Below are 14,409 nucleotides of genomic sequence, written 5' to 3'. Positions count from 1 at the left end.
TCAATTCATATATGATGCTATCATCACTGGGAGAATCTAATCATCCAAGACCACCTCATCAATCCATCCAGCCCATCATTACCAGGACGCCCTAATACACCCAATCTTCAAAGGGAGAACCTAATTTGTCCAAAATCACCAGCTCAGTCTATCTAGCCCATCATGGTTATCTCCTTACCTGATCTATTGGTACACATTCTGGACTGGTCATGATCAAGCGCGACACTGCGCCACAGACATTGTCCATGACCCGGGCGTTCTCCTCTTGGGCGATGATGGAGGAAAGAACTCCCAGGATCTTGGGATAGTGTCTACAATAAAGGATGTTTAGGAAAACATGGCAGAGCTAGAGGCAGACCAAAGGTGAGACAGACACACAGGAGATCATGTGACCATGGACGAGCAGGACAAACAGTTACATATACAGGGCAACCGGCAGGGAGGCTGTTCAGCTATTGGTTGGACTAATCTAGAATTGCACCCAGCAGCCCTGTGTCTTTTTTTCTTCCACACCAGAGAGAACAAGTGATCAGCACAGCTCCACCACTTTGCAAGATCCCTCAGGTTTTTCTTAATTCTATTCTAAATTCTTTTGACATTTTTTCTTAATTTTCTTCTCTACAGTTTTTCCAGTCTGGCTGAAGCCCTCTTGACAGCCATGTCTGACAAAAAGACCTCTGGTTTTCAAAGGTGTTTAAAACGCAACACTGAAATATCCCTCTGGCATACTCAAGCAGATTATATAAAAAGCCTGGGAGCATAAAATGATTTTACAAGGGGTTTCTCTTGCTCATGCACATCTCTGAAAACTCTTGGGATAGCATAAGCAGAATGTTTTTCAAATTATTTTTACTTCCCTTCTCAATATTCCCAGTGAACAAAGGCTCAAAAAAGAGAGTCAGGCACTAATTTAAAAATCACTCTCATCCCTCGCACATACCCTCACGCAGTCGAGACAGCTGCATGATAGCCAAGAAAGCTCCCCCTGAGGGCACCGAATCCTCAGCTTCCTTATCCCAAGAGGAAGCGGAGGCCCAGGATACTGCTCGAGTGCCGAGCCCAGCTGAAAGATAAGCAACCATCCCTTCACACGTGTGACTATTAATCCTGCTGTCCATGGAGAACACTAACAACAGGTAAGCAATGATTTCTGATTGGTCAGTTAAGTCAAAGACCTTCACAACACCACGCCAAGTCCTAGACCTGCATCGCTGCTGAAGTCCTAATCATATGGCAGATGCAAGCAGCAGTGGGAAACCTCGTCAGTCCTAAGGGCTGGAAGGACGTCGCCTCGGAGATGGGCGGTGATGTTTTAACACGTTCGGTCACCTAACTGTCCAGCTGTGCCCAGAGGTTCTAAGAAAGCTCCAAAAGCTCCCCCCTAGTCAAGCTAATAAAAACTTTCTGGTTGCTCCTTCTCCCTCTCCCGGCGACCACCGCTGCCAGATTACTGCCTAACAGATCCTCCCCTCAGCTAGTTCTGGTCCCAAAGAGGATACTCCAAGGCGGCCTCTTTCCCGTGCTCTGCCACCACGCCCAGGCCAAAAACCGAATTGCTCCTCACTTCGTCGTCTTGATCCCTGGCTCCGGTGAGCAGCACCGGCAGGAGGCGGGACACGAACTGCCCAGAGAAGGGTCCCAGCTCCTGCACACTCTCTGCAATCGTGCCCACGGCAAAAGATTTGTCTGATGACGAACTGTTTGGTTTCTGCAGGAGATAAGCATCAAACTAACATTTGCTAACTCCCTACCCGTATAATATTTGGTTTGGAAAACTTGAGTTAAAAAGGAAAATTGGTTCTTACCTGCTAATTTTCGTTCCACAGATCAGTCCAGACTCCTGGGTTTTGCCTCCCTGCCAGCAGATGGAGGCAGAGAAAGCTTCACCGACATTGTTCATAACCCAGTGTGCCACCTGCAGTCCCTCAGTACTGACCTGTACCCAAGCCAAGATGACAGCAACAACCATAAATTTGTAAGCAAACTCCCTCCCCTCCAATGAGCCGGAAGAAGGTGAAGCTGCCCAAAAAGACAATGGAAAACTCGTTTCCCAAAAGGTGACCGGCTCCACACTACATATGAGGGATTTGGTCCACCAGATGTCCACCCTACAGACCTCCGGACCAAGCTATCGGAAGGAATCACCAACCCCTGCTCATCTGCCTCAAACCAGGGGGGGGAGGTGGCTCCACTAGGACCTCCCAACTTCCGGGAGGATCCAGAAATTTTCTTGTCTTTTAATCTGTCTCTCTCCAGACTGCAGGTTTTACACCATCTACTGGAAACAGAGAAATACTGAGGGACTACAGGTGGCACTAGAGGTTAAGTGGCAGTAACAGTAAAACTTTGTCTCCATCTGCTGGCAGGGAGGCAAAACCCAGGAGTCTGCCTTGATCTGGGTGCATACAGGGAAGGTACGTTGTCAATGTGTACATAACACATCAGTAAGCACCAGATGCATTCAGCAATAACTGCTGGGGATATATTTAAATCAGCATTAGGTGCCTGAGATATTATGGATAACTACAAAAGGTATGTGAAACAATGTATGAGACCCTAATTAATACTCTAAACAATTCCTCAAAATAAATTTTTTTCAGACAGGAAATAAATCATATACAATATGGTGTATTTCAAATTACAACAATAAACACTGAAATGTTCACACCCTAACAATGACGGAGATGACCCAGGTATGTTGGTGGGCAAGAAGGAGGTTTTCGTTCTGAAGCTGAGCTGTGATGATGAGTAAGTGGAAGATTACTTCTTGGTTGCTTTAGGAATGGTGTTGTACAAGGAGGATTTGTGGTTTAAATAGTTTGTGGGGATCATCACTGAATGTATACTTGGAGCACTCCTTTTGAGTCTGCAAAGACGCAAGCACTGCACTATTGTAACGCCAACTGACGGTCGTGGAATGTGCAACCTTAAGTGGGGAGATTTTGCAATCTTAGCCTGCTCATCGCCTTCTGACAGTGCTAATCATCATTTCAATCATACTTCTCGCCCTATATGACAAGGACGTAAATACGAGGCCCAGATTTGCAAACACTCTCTCTTCTTCTTAGTAATGTCTGTCTTTTCCATTTATTTAAATAAAGTATTGGGGTCTCAGATATTGTTTGTTATTAGGGGATGGAGTGAGACATTTTTACCTTCGTTATTTGGGTTACGCAGGGGTATATGATAAATATACACTCTGGATACAGGTAATGTATTTAGCAACACATATTCCGCAGCTCTAAACAATATTCACTGAGGATTACAAAAAACATGTACAGTCTTCAATCAAACAGTCAATAATACAAGTTCATAGCTGAAAAATTAAAAGCACATTTAAAAAGATAAGTCTTCAATTGTTTAAAAAAAAAACCTAACCTCTGACAAACTACGTACTTCCATATGGTATATATGGTATTACTAGATGTATGATACACCACTGACCTCCAGGCATATATTTACATTTTTACTTGGGTACATGACAGAGCTCTAGCAACTAGATGTAGGTATTTTGCTACATTTTTAAGTCATCTAATTTAGCTCAAAAGCACGTAAATTGTAACTACAGTCTCCAAACACCACCACTTTATAATCGTATGTGTATCCAATCAAAAAAACAAAACAAAAAAAATCCCTATACGTCCCAGGATCAGTCCAGACCGCTGGGTTGTGTCTCCCTTCCAGCACAGAGAGTCAGAGAAAAAAAAAACAAACTGAAAAGGCCCCCCTCTTAACCTGCTGTGCCGCCTGCGATCCCTCAGGATTTTCTCTGCCTCTCAGCAGAAGGGTTGACAGAACCTGCGGGCCTGATCTTTCAATTTCTTTAAATTTAGTTACATCTTTGTTTTTTACAGAGTTCTAAGGCTCTGGGTGATTTAGTTAACACCTTTGGCTACAGCAAGTTGGTTGTATTAAAAAAAAAAAAAAAAAAAAAGGCTCTCAGGCTTTTCACTCAGCAGCCGTAGAGGTAAGGCGGGGGCTGGCAGCTCTAAAAGCCTTGTTCCCGGAGGGCCGTCTATCTCTGGAGGGGGATTAACCGGTGGGCCAGTCCCTGCCCTCGGCGCCCTGAGACGAGTTTCCTCGGGTGCTGCAGCGTTGCCAGAGCTCTGGAAGGCTGCGAGTCGCCCGCTGCCTCCCTGGGGGGGGAGGGCTCGACCAGGGGGTGATTTTGGGCCCATTTTGCCTCGAGGCGCGGAACGGCGACCGCGATAGTCGCCGGCGTGCACGGGAACGGCGGCCATTTTGTCGAAGCCCTGCCTGCCGACTGGGGGAGAGGATTCTCCGATTTCTCCTCCCACTCTGAGTCCCGTTCGACCGCGCGATCCGGGGCCCGCCCCCTCGGGGGAGCCCGGTCCTCCCCTCTCCTCCTCCTCACCAATCAGATCCCTTAAAGGGCCAGTCGTTTTTTTGGAGATGAAACCTCGTCAGCAGGATGAGCAGCCCCCTCCCGCGAAGATTGCGTGGCGGGACATGTCTCTGGATGCCCTTTCGGCCCCTGGGGGGGTTCTGGATCCTACTCCCTTGGGATCTTTTCTGGATCCTCTCCAAAACCTAGATGGGGATGTTGAGTCCGCTCCAGTAGAGGGAGACGACCCCCGGGTTTCTCGGCTGTTTCGCCGGGAGGAGTTGGATCCCTTGATCCCCTATGTCTTGGAGGAACTGGAAGTGGAGGCACCAGTCCCTAGTTCAGAGCCAGTAAAGGGGAAACCAGTACTCTTGGGGCTGCATGCCCTGCCCCAGACTTTTCCTTTCCACCCAATGCTTAAGCAGCAGTTGGTCAATCGGGAGTGGGAATCTCCGGACGCGACCCTGCGGGTGGGACGGACGATGGACAAACTCTACTCTTTACCCGAGGAAGCCTTAGATATCCTCAGGATTCCCAAGGTGGACTCATCGGTTACTGCGGTCACAAGCGGACCACCATTCCTGTTACAGGAGTGACGGCTCTTAAGGACTTACAGGATAAGTGGCTAGAAGTCCTCCTCAAGCGCATTTTTGAGGTGTCAGCACTCTGTGTTAGAGCGGCGGTCTGCAGTAGCCTCATGCAGCGAGCGACCCTCGGGTGGGTCCAGCAAATGCTCGCATCACAGGTGTTGCCGCCAGAGGAAGCAGATCAGGCTAATAGGATGGAGTCCGCGGTAGCATTATATGATCTGTTGCGGGCATCTTCACACAACATGGCCACTGCAGTTTTGGCTAGACGGCTTCACTGGCTCCGGAACTGGTCCGCGGACGTTTCTTCCAAAACTCAGTTGGGCAATCTTCCTTTTAAGGGAAAATTGTTTGGGGAGGAACTTGATGTCCTTATTAAGTCTCTTGGGGAGAATAAGGTGTATAAATTGCCAGAATACAAGCCTAAGACTTCCAGGCCCTTTGGGGCAGCGCGTTACCGTTTCCGAGGACAGTGTAGATTTCGGCAGTTGTGGCCGCCCGCTTTTCCCGCCCGACAACAGACTCGGCTCAGTCTTGGCCTACTTCCTTTCGTGGTCGGAGGCCATTTCGGGAGGGAGGCTCTCAAGGGGCCACCGGAGGTAAGCAGTTCCAATGAAGGTGTTCCGACCCTCTCCCCGGTTCCAGTGGTGGCAAGTCGTCTCTCCCTGTTTCTCGAGGAGTGGGTCAGGATCACGTCGGACCAGTGAGTCCTCAATATCATCGCCCACGGTTACAAGTTGGATTTTGCCCACCCGTTAAGGGATCTTTTTCTGATTTCTCCTGCCGGCTCTCTGGCCAAGCAAGAAGTAGTCGGGCAAACCCTGAGTTGCTTGAAATCCCTGGGGGCTATTGTTCCGGTCCCTCCAGAGGAGCACAGGGCCAGCAGGTACTCCATCTATTTCGTAGTCCCAAAGAAGGAGGGGTCCTTCCAGCCAATATTGGATCTCAAGGCAGTCAACCGAGCACTTCAGGTTCCCTGATTTCACATGGAGACTCTATGGTCGGTCATTGCGGCCATCCACTCAGGAGAATATTTAGCCTCTTTGGACCTGACCGAGGTGTATCTTCACATTGGGATATGCGAGCGCCATCAGCAGTTTCTCCGATTCATGGTCCTGGGGGAGCATTATCAGTTCCAAGCTCTTCCGTTCAGCTTAGCGACAGCACCTCGGGTCTTCACCAAGTTAATGGTAGTCGTAGCAGCGGCCCTCCGGCGGGAGGGGATCTTTGTTCACCCATACCTGGACGATTGGCTCATCCGGGCCAAATCGGAGAGCCTCTGTCGGGAAGCACTCCAGCTCCAGTCCCCTTGGTTTGGTGGTCAACTTTTCCAAGAGCCAGTTGGTACCATCTCAGGCTCTCAACTTCCTGGGAGCACACTTTGATGCCTCGGTAAGCAAGGTCTTCCTCACTCGGAAGAGGAGGCTCAAGTTAGTGGCGCAGATCCATTGGCTCATGTCCTTACCCATGCCCATAGTATGGGATTATTTGCAGGTACTTTGTTCCATGGCGTCTATTCTGGAAGTGGTTCCCTGGGCGTGGGCGCATATGAGACCATTACAACGCGCATTGCTTTCTTGGTGGGATCCGAAATCGGAGGAGTTTCGCCTGCCTTTGCCACTGATGGAACCAGCCAGGTCCAGTCTCGATTGGTGGTTGATTCCGGCCCACTTGTTACAGGGGATAGACCTGGAGGAGCCGCAGTGGGTAATAGTCACGACGGATGCCAGCCTCACTGGTTGGGGAGCAGTTTGCCAGTCACAATCCACTCAGGGTCGTGACAAGTTATCAGGCAACATGGTCAATCAATCGATTGGAAACCAGGGCGGTACGCCTGGTGTTACGTGTTTTTCTCCCTCTGGTAGCCCAGTGTGCGGTGCGAGTCTTGTCAGATAACGCGATGACAGTAGCCTACATCAACCGCCAAGGGGGAACCAGGAGTCGGTTGGTGACCTGGGAGGCCAAAAGGCTCATGACATGGGCAGAGCGACATATAGTCCGGTTGGCGGCCTCGCACATAGCCGAGGTGAACAATGTGCAGGCAGACTTTCTCAGCCGCCAGCATCTAGATCCCGGTGAGTGGGAATTGTCCGACGCAACTTTCCGGCTGATCACTCGTTGTTGGGGGGTTCCAACCCTCGACCTGATGGCAACTTGGACAAATGCAAAGGCACCTCGGTTTTTCAGTCGGAGAGACCACGGGTAAGAAGGAGTGGATGCTCTTGTTCTTCCGTGGCCTCGAGGAGTACTACTGTATGTGTTTCCGCCTTGGCCACTGGTGGGCAAGATCGTGCGTCGGATAGAGAACCACGTGGGGTCTGTCATTCTGGTAGCCCCAGAGTGGCCCCGAAGGCTGTGGTTTGTGGATCTGATCTCGTTGGCGATTGACGGTCCGGTGCGTCTCACCCACCTTCCTAATCTTCTTAGACAAGGTCCAGTATTTTTAGATCGAGCGGATCGCTTTTGTCTAGCTGCCTGGCTTATGAGAGGAGGCAACTGAGAAAGAGGGGATATTCGGATTCGTTTATTCGGAAATAGTCCACGTCGTTGGCCTATATTCGTGTTTGGAGAGTTTTCGACTCTTGGTGCCAAGGGTTTGAACGTCCCCCCCCCGTCTGGCTTCGGTGGCACACATCCTATCCTTCCTGCAGGAGGGACTGAAGAAAGGGGGGCCAAGCATTTGCGCCCGCCGGTTTGACAAATTTGTCCTGCCTGGAGCTTGAATTTAGTTCTTAAGGGCTTATGTGGTCTTCCTTTTGAGCCCCTCCGGGGGGCTACGTTGAAGGATTTGACACTCAAGACTGTTTTTTTGGTAGCCATTACCTCCGCACGGCGAATTTCAGAGCTTCAAACTTTGTCGTGTTGGGATCCGTATCTTCGTATTTCGGATTCCGTAGTTTTGTTGCGGACCGTTCCCTCTTTCTTGCCCAAGGTGGTATCGGCTTTTCATGTCAATCAGACGGTAGAGTTACCGGCCTTCCCGAATTTGGATCAGATTTCTGCAACGGATAAGGATCTGCATAAGTTGGATGTGCGCCGGGTTCTCCTTCGCTATCTAGAGGTGACCAATGCTTTTCGATTATCGGATCATTTGTTTGTCTTATTGACTGGTCCTAGACGGGGACACAAGGCATCCAAAGCAACGGATGCTAGGTGGTTGAAGGAGGCCATTTCCTCCACTTATCTTTGTGCTGGGTGTGCCATACCAGAAGGCTTGAAAGCGCACTCTACCAGGTCTCAAGCGGCTTCTTGGGCGGAGAGCCAGTCGGTCTCGCCGCATGAGCAGTCACTTGGAAATCCTTGCATACTTTTGCAAAACATTATCGTGTGGACGTCCGGGATCCAGAGATCGACTGTTTCGGCAGCAGTGTTCTTCGTGCGGGACTCTCCAGATCCCACCCCAATTAGGGCAGCTCTGGTACATCCCAGCGGTCTGGACTGATCCTGGTACGTACAGGGAAAGGGAAAGGAAAATTGGTTCTTGCCTGCTAATTTTCGTTCCTGTAGTACCAAGGATCAGTCCAGATGCCCGCCCTTGGGTTTTTTGGAGAGTCCGTTTTTTCTGTATGTTTTCTTCCTTCTTACCTCGGCAGAGTTCTTTACAGGCATGGGAAGGAATCTTCTTGATTGATATGTTATGTGGCGGTACGGTTTGTTTCTTTTACCGTGTGTATTGTTGTAGCCACTGGTTGTTATGTTTGGGGATTTGTTCTCCTTTATTGGTTATTCTGCTTTGATATCGTATATACTGAGGGATCGCAGGTGGAACACCAGGTTAAGAGGGGTGCCTTTTCAGTTTTTTTTCTCTGACTCCCTCTGCTGGAAGGGAGACACAACCCAGCGGGGTCTGGACTGATCCTTGGTACTACAGGAACGAAAATTAGCAGGTAAGAACCAATTTTCCTTTACCATCCAAAGTAGAATTGGGAGTACATTACAGAACAAAGGAGCTGAGAGAGAGAAACACGGAAGCAAGGCACTGCAAAGCTGGTTGTGGTACCCAAAAACTGACCATTCTAGGGACCACAAGCAGAGATCCAATGTAAGTTTCTCAGGTATTGCTTTCGACTCCATGGCTGCTTAGTTTGTAAGTCAGCTAACACAAGCAGATTACTGGCAATCAGTGATTCGCTGCGTGTTTTAGTTCCAGGAAATAGAAGCCAAGTGGAGAAAGGTCCTTATCTGATGCTCATCAGCTGGACATGTAATACATCACCAATAAATTTACCCGTAAAAGTACTTTCAGTACACTCGGTCATGACCCACTTCTCTAAAAATTATTTTGTCTAATGATATATTGTAACCGAACCTTTGACGGCACCAGTTAGAATGTACTATAGTACACTTTTACCTACATTAAATATGTGCCTACATGTAAACCGTTGCGATGGTATATAACTTAGCAACAGTATAGAAAAGATTTTAAATAAATAAATAAATAAATAAGAACATGCCATACTGGGTCAGACCAAGGGTTCATCAAGCCCAGCATCCTGTTTCCAACAATGGCCAATCCAGGCCATAAGAACCTGGCAAGTACCCAAAAACTAAGTCTATTCCATGCTACTGTTGCTAGTAATAGCAGTGACTATTTTCTAAGTCAACTTAATTAATAGCAGGTAATGGACTTCTCCTCCAAGAACTTATCCAATCCTTTTTTAAACACAGCTATACTAACTGCACTAACCACATCCTCTGGCAACAAATTCCAGAGTTTAATTGTGCGTTGAGTGAAAAAGAACTTTCTCCGATTAGTTTTAAATGTGCCACATGCTAACCACCAGGTGTATATTTATGTGGACCCTGGCTGTATTATATATTACTAATATATTCAAATTATCACAGGTGGGGCTCTGAAGGGTGTTAGAGGGCAAGAAAGAGGAAATAGTTAGAGATAACTTACCATCTTGGCGAGGAGCAGGGGCATGAATCCAGCGAAATAAGGGGCAAAAGTCTGCCCACCGACTGCAAGCGCTATGAGAGGTATCCCTTCCCCTGCATATTCTATCAGCATAGAGTCATACTCTGCCTGTGGGAAAGATAGACAAAGGTAATATCAGCATGGGGTCATGCTCCTCCTCTGGGACAGAGGCACTATCAGCATGGGGTCACGCTCCTCCTCTGGGACAAAGGCACTATCAGCATTGGGTCACGCTCCTCCTCTGGGACAGACAGAGGCACTATCAGCATGGGGTCACGCTCCTCCTCTGGGACAGACAGAGGCACTATCAGCATGGGGTCACGCTCCTCCTCTGGGACAGACAGAGGCACTATCAGCATGGGGTCACGCTCCTCCTCTGGGACAGACAGAGGCACTATCAGCATGGGGTCACGCTCCTCCTCTGGGACAGACAGAGGCACTATCAGCATGGGGTCACGCTCCTCCTCTGGGACAGACAGAGGCACTATCAGCATGGGGTCACGCTCCTCTCTGGGACAGAGGCACTATCAGCATGGGGTCACGCTCCTCCTCTGGGACAGACAGAGGCACTATCAGCATGGGGTCACGCTCCTCCCATAAGCCACTCTCTCCTGTCTGTGTCTCAGGAGCTGTGAAAAAGTGTTTCATGTCTGCATGTCTCTCAGATGCAGCAAGACACATGGGCCCTGATTTTTATCCTGTTACAGCCGGGATAAACCAGAGGTGACTGACTCGCAGGCTCTCTCTTTTCTGTTTGTAGTCAAACATTTTATCTAGCGCGCGATCTTTTATAAAACATTATTTTCACTTGACACAAAATAAAATAGAATTTGTAAGGTGCAGAGCAAGATTAGAAAGGCTTGTAGTGAAAAACATAATAATATTAAAACATCCTAGTATCTCCAAATAGGAGAGTGAGTGTCAAAGTGGTCCCTAGATAGACAGAAATGGCCCCCAACATGGGGCCTGAAGGGATTTTTGAGGTTGAATATGTGTCAACAAGTCTACTCCCTGTAAATGGTACCCAAAGATTTAGGAGCTTTCTGGCTGGAGAACTGCGGAGTTCAGGAGCCCAAAGGTGGCCACTGCCCTTGCCTGAGCAGAAGTGAAAACCTCTGAAGTTTTCCCCACCAGAGGGGAACCTAATGCAACAAAGTGGTGCCCATTTATTGCCAGATGCCCGAGATGTGGAAATGGCCGGTTATTATGACGTGGACGTATCCCCTGACCCGCATGCTCAGTTGGATGGAGATCCAAGGATTTCACCACCCTCAGGAGGACGGTGGTTAAAGTTTGTTTGTTTGTTTGTTTATTTATTTATTAATATTTAAATATATATATTAATAAATAAATAAATAAATAAATAAATAAATGTTTTGATATTCCAACCTGCTGCTTGACCTCATAACCCAGACTCTGACTGTTCCAGATTGGAGCTTATCTGTTCCAATTTATCTTTTTGCTTAATCTTTAGTTCAAGGAGCTTAAGCTCAATGACCGCTTTGCCTTTTTTTTTTTTTTTGGTGCTGCCTGCTTACAGATACCGGAAGGAGTGGAATTTGTGTTCCTGATGGATTTGGACTGAGGCCATTCCAAGGGTGCTCAGTTTTCAGCTCTGAAGGACCTTTTTTTTGGTGATGCTAAAATATGAGCTGCATCCTGCATAATTCACCTGGATTTTATTTCCAGTTTCTCCATACTGATCTATGGACACTTAAGAAGCTGATGACCTACCTGGTCCATTGGGTTAGAAGGCAAGATGACTTCTAGTTTTCCCAAGGACTTTGTGTTTCAGTTTTAGAAAAATAAAAAATTCTGAAAACACACACAAATTAAAAAAAAAAAAAAAGTATAAAAACCTCAAAAATATTGAAAAAAAAGTATAAAATACAAAAGTTGTTCTTTTTTGTTTTTGCCTGTTTCCCTTGTCTGCTTAACATGAAACTATGCTTTAAGTGGCCAGTTTACTACAGAAAGTGGCAGCCTATACTAACCAAAATCCCTTTACAGCATCCAGATCTGCAGGGACATGCCACCAGGAGTCACAGTTTCACTGGTCTAAGTGGCAGGTGTAGGAGGTTTGTCGTTTCTTCCTTTTCTAGAAGCTTGGAGAATCCATGAAGGAAGATCCATGGCCACCCTGATCATCATCGCAGCAGAAGTCTGCCATCCAGACGCTTGTCCAAAGGGGGAGTGTTATTTTGGTTTTAGAGGGGACCGATTCATGCCTGGACCCGACCTGACTTGAATGTGTTTAACACGGTACGTCGCATGACGAGTTCCCTTGCACGCGCCGCAGGAAGAGCATTTGCTGTGAATGCCGGCCATCCTTACTTTGCTGACCCATCCCTTTCCTTTTGATATTATGGCTCTGGGATCTTCAGGCCGTTGTCTCTCCAAAGGAGAGCACGGTCCTCATCGCCTGTCCTGAGAGGGTGGCTGGAGGATCCCTGGGAGCAGGAACTTGGGTTCCATGACTGGATTCCTGACATAGGCCAAAGAACCAGTCTCAAGGAAGAGGGGGAGTCAGTCTTAATATCCTTTATCCGAGTAAGAAGCTTTTAGTATTTGGGCAAAAAATAATTTTCAGTGGGTTGGGGGGGGGGGGAATCAAAGGGAAGACTGCCTTGCAGGGAGAAGATCCCACAGAGCTGCTGATCTAAAGGAAAGTTTGAAGAACTTCCTACTAAGAGAGAGTATTTAGGTACCATGGGGATGTGTCCAGGGAGGGTCCCTTGTGAGGTGTATCTACCGCCCAGGGGGTGCAGATTTGTCAGCAGCTCTGACTTTTCTTCTGGATCTTTATTTTTCTGTATGGATGTGCATGAAGTTGGTTGTGAACTATTTGTGATTTTATTCCTGCAGTCAGGACTTTTTTCCGCCCCCTATGTGGTTTTTTTTTGGGGGGGGGGTTTGTACTGGACTATTGCGGAAGACCTCGGGAACAAAAACGCTAAGGGCCTTGAAATATCTGAAGTAGCTGGATGCATGGGTCAGAATGTGGCCTCAGCACTGCCCACGAGCCCTGTTTGCCTGAGGGACAGAGCATACATACAACCTAGAAACATGACAGCAGGAAAAGACCGTATGGCCCACCCATCCACACACGGATGGCACGTGTACATTTATAAAGGTCTCTCTATTTGCACAGGTATAGACATTTTTTGGATGGCGGCACTGCATACGTCTAGTAGCAGTAAGTAACAGAGGTGACAGCAAACACAGAGACGGAGGACTGGGATGCTCCACACCCTGACTCCACAGTAACTGCCAGAGGCTGCTATACCTGCCCGACAGGTTCTCAGCACCCAGAGGAGAAAGCTCACTCCTGCACAGAGACGGAGAAAGAAGGGGACAGAGCCACTCTCAGAGAGGGGAAAAAGGGAGAAGAGAGACAGTGACAGACAGGGGACTGCTGAGACTGTCTCTTAGAATAATTTGCCTGACAACTGGAGATCTGCCGAGATAGCAGACTGATCTCGTCCTGATCTGAGGCTCTGGAGATTGTGTCCCGTCCCCCCCCCGCAGGTAAATCTGCTTATTATCATAGCATGACAGCCCCAGAGATGAGAATACTATAGCCCGTGGGTGATGATTTCCTGATGGGGAAGTAAGAAATACGACTGTTCCCTGATGACCAGAGGAGGAAGGAGAGAGGCCATGTGAGGACTCTTGGACAACAGGAGGGCTATGTGAGATGATTCCCTGATGAAAGTCAGACACAGAGGAAGGAGGAAAGAGACCATGCAATATCTTTGAGTAAATAGGAAGCTGCACGGTTGGAGCAGGGGAGTTATTACTGCAGTGGATTAATACAGTTAGTGAAGACAGTACTGGGTGGAGTTTAATACATTATTGCAGTACAGTTAATTTATTTAGAGATGCAATAATCTCCTCATTAAGTGAGCTCCACATCACGGAGACGCCTCTCAGTTTGTAAAGGCGACGCTCCTCTATCATCCGTGATACAGTTTGTCTCTCTCCACACGTGGCCGCCTCGTGGTGGCCTTGGCCTGAACCCATTTAGTAGGGTCCAGTCCCACCACGTCCATGCGTGGGGCTGGGCGTCAACGAGATGTGTGCACGATGATCTTTTGCGACAGAGTACAATAGGTCAAGAGCTGAGGGAGGTGGTATAAGCTACAGGTCCAGGATGATCCCGCACATTGCTTTGGGATACAGCTTTTGCTGCAGTTCGCTCTGGGTTAGTAGTTATTGAATACAATGCTAGGGGAGGAGAGTGCCTAAGTGTGTTATCGCTATGCATTAAGCACAGTTACTGAATATTAATTATAGCGCTGGGGAGTGTTAGCTACATTATTGCTATGTATTGAGAGTTATTGAATATACTGTGGGAGATCAATGCATTATTACTGTTAATACAGTTATTGCGCATTATAAGACTACTGTGCCTGTTTGAACAGTTACTGAATATTGAATGCAATGCATGCGTTAACATAGTTATTGAATACAGAAACAGAGGGTTTAGGAGCGTTATTTCTATGCATTAATACAGTTCCCGGAGGGACGGTAAACATTATTATAGCTATGTATTA

At 47.8% G+C, this 14,409-nt stretch overlaps 1 protein-coding gene across 8 annotated transcripts in view; it reads right to left on the bottom strand.

The window, feature by feature from the left end:
• The window catches only part of IPO4 (importin 4), a 50,956-nt gene that overhangs the window by 6,812 nt on the left and 29,735 nt on the right, over positions 1–14,409 (bottom strand). For 7 of the 8 annotated variants that reach the window (XM_029581978.1, XM_029581975.1, XM_029581972.1 and 4 more), the window contains exons 26-28: positions 9,836–9,961; positions 1,500–1,708; positions 179–311 (exon numbers count right to left, since the gene is read on the bottom strand). In XM_029581978.1, coding sequence (XP_029437838.1) covers positions 179–311; positions 1,500–1,708; positions 9,836–9,961 — 468 coding nt within the window. The remainder of the gene's footprint in view (positions 1–178; positions 312–1,499; positions 1,709–9,835; positions 9,962–14,409) is intronic. The other variant, XR_003853167.1, reaches the window with a different exon arrangement.

The sequence above is a fragment of the Rhinatrema bivittatum genome, chromosome 16 (assembly GCF_901001135.1).
Source record: "Rhinatrema bivittatum chromosome 16, aRhiBiv1.1, whole genome shotgun sequence".
Lineage (NCBI taxonomy): Eukaryota > Metazoa > Chordata > Amphibia > Gymnophiona > Rhinatrematidae > Rhinatrema > Rhinatrema bivittatum.
Note: the sequence above shows the minus strand (reverse complement) of the source record. Positions and strands in the feature narration are given on the sequence as shown.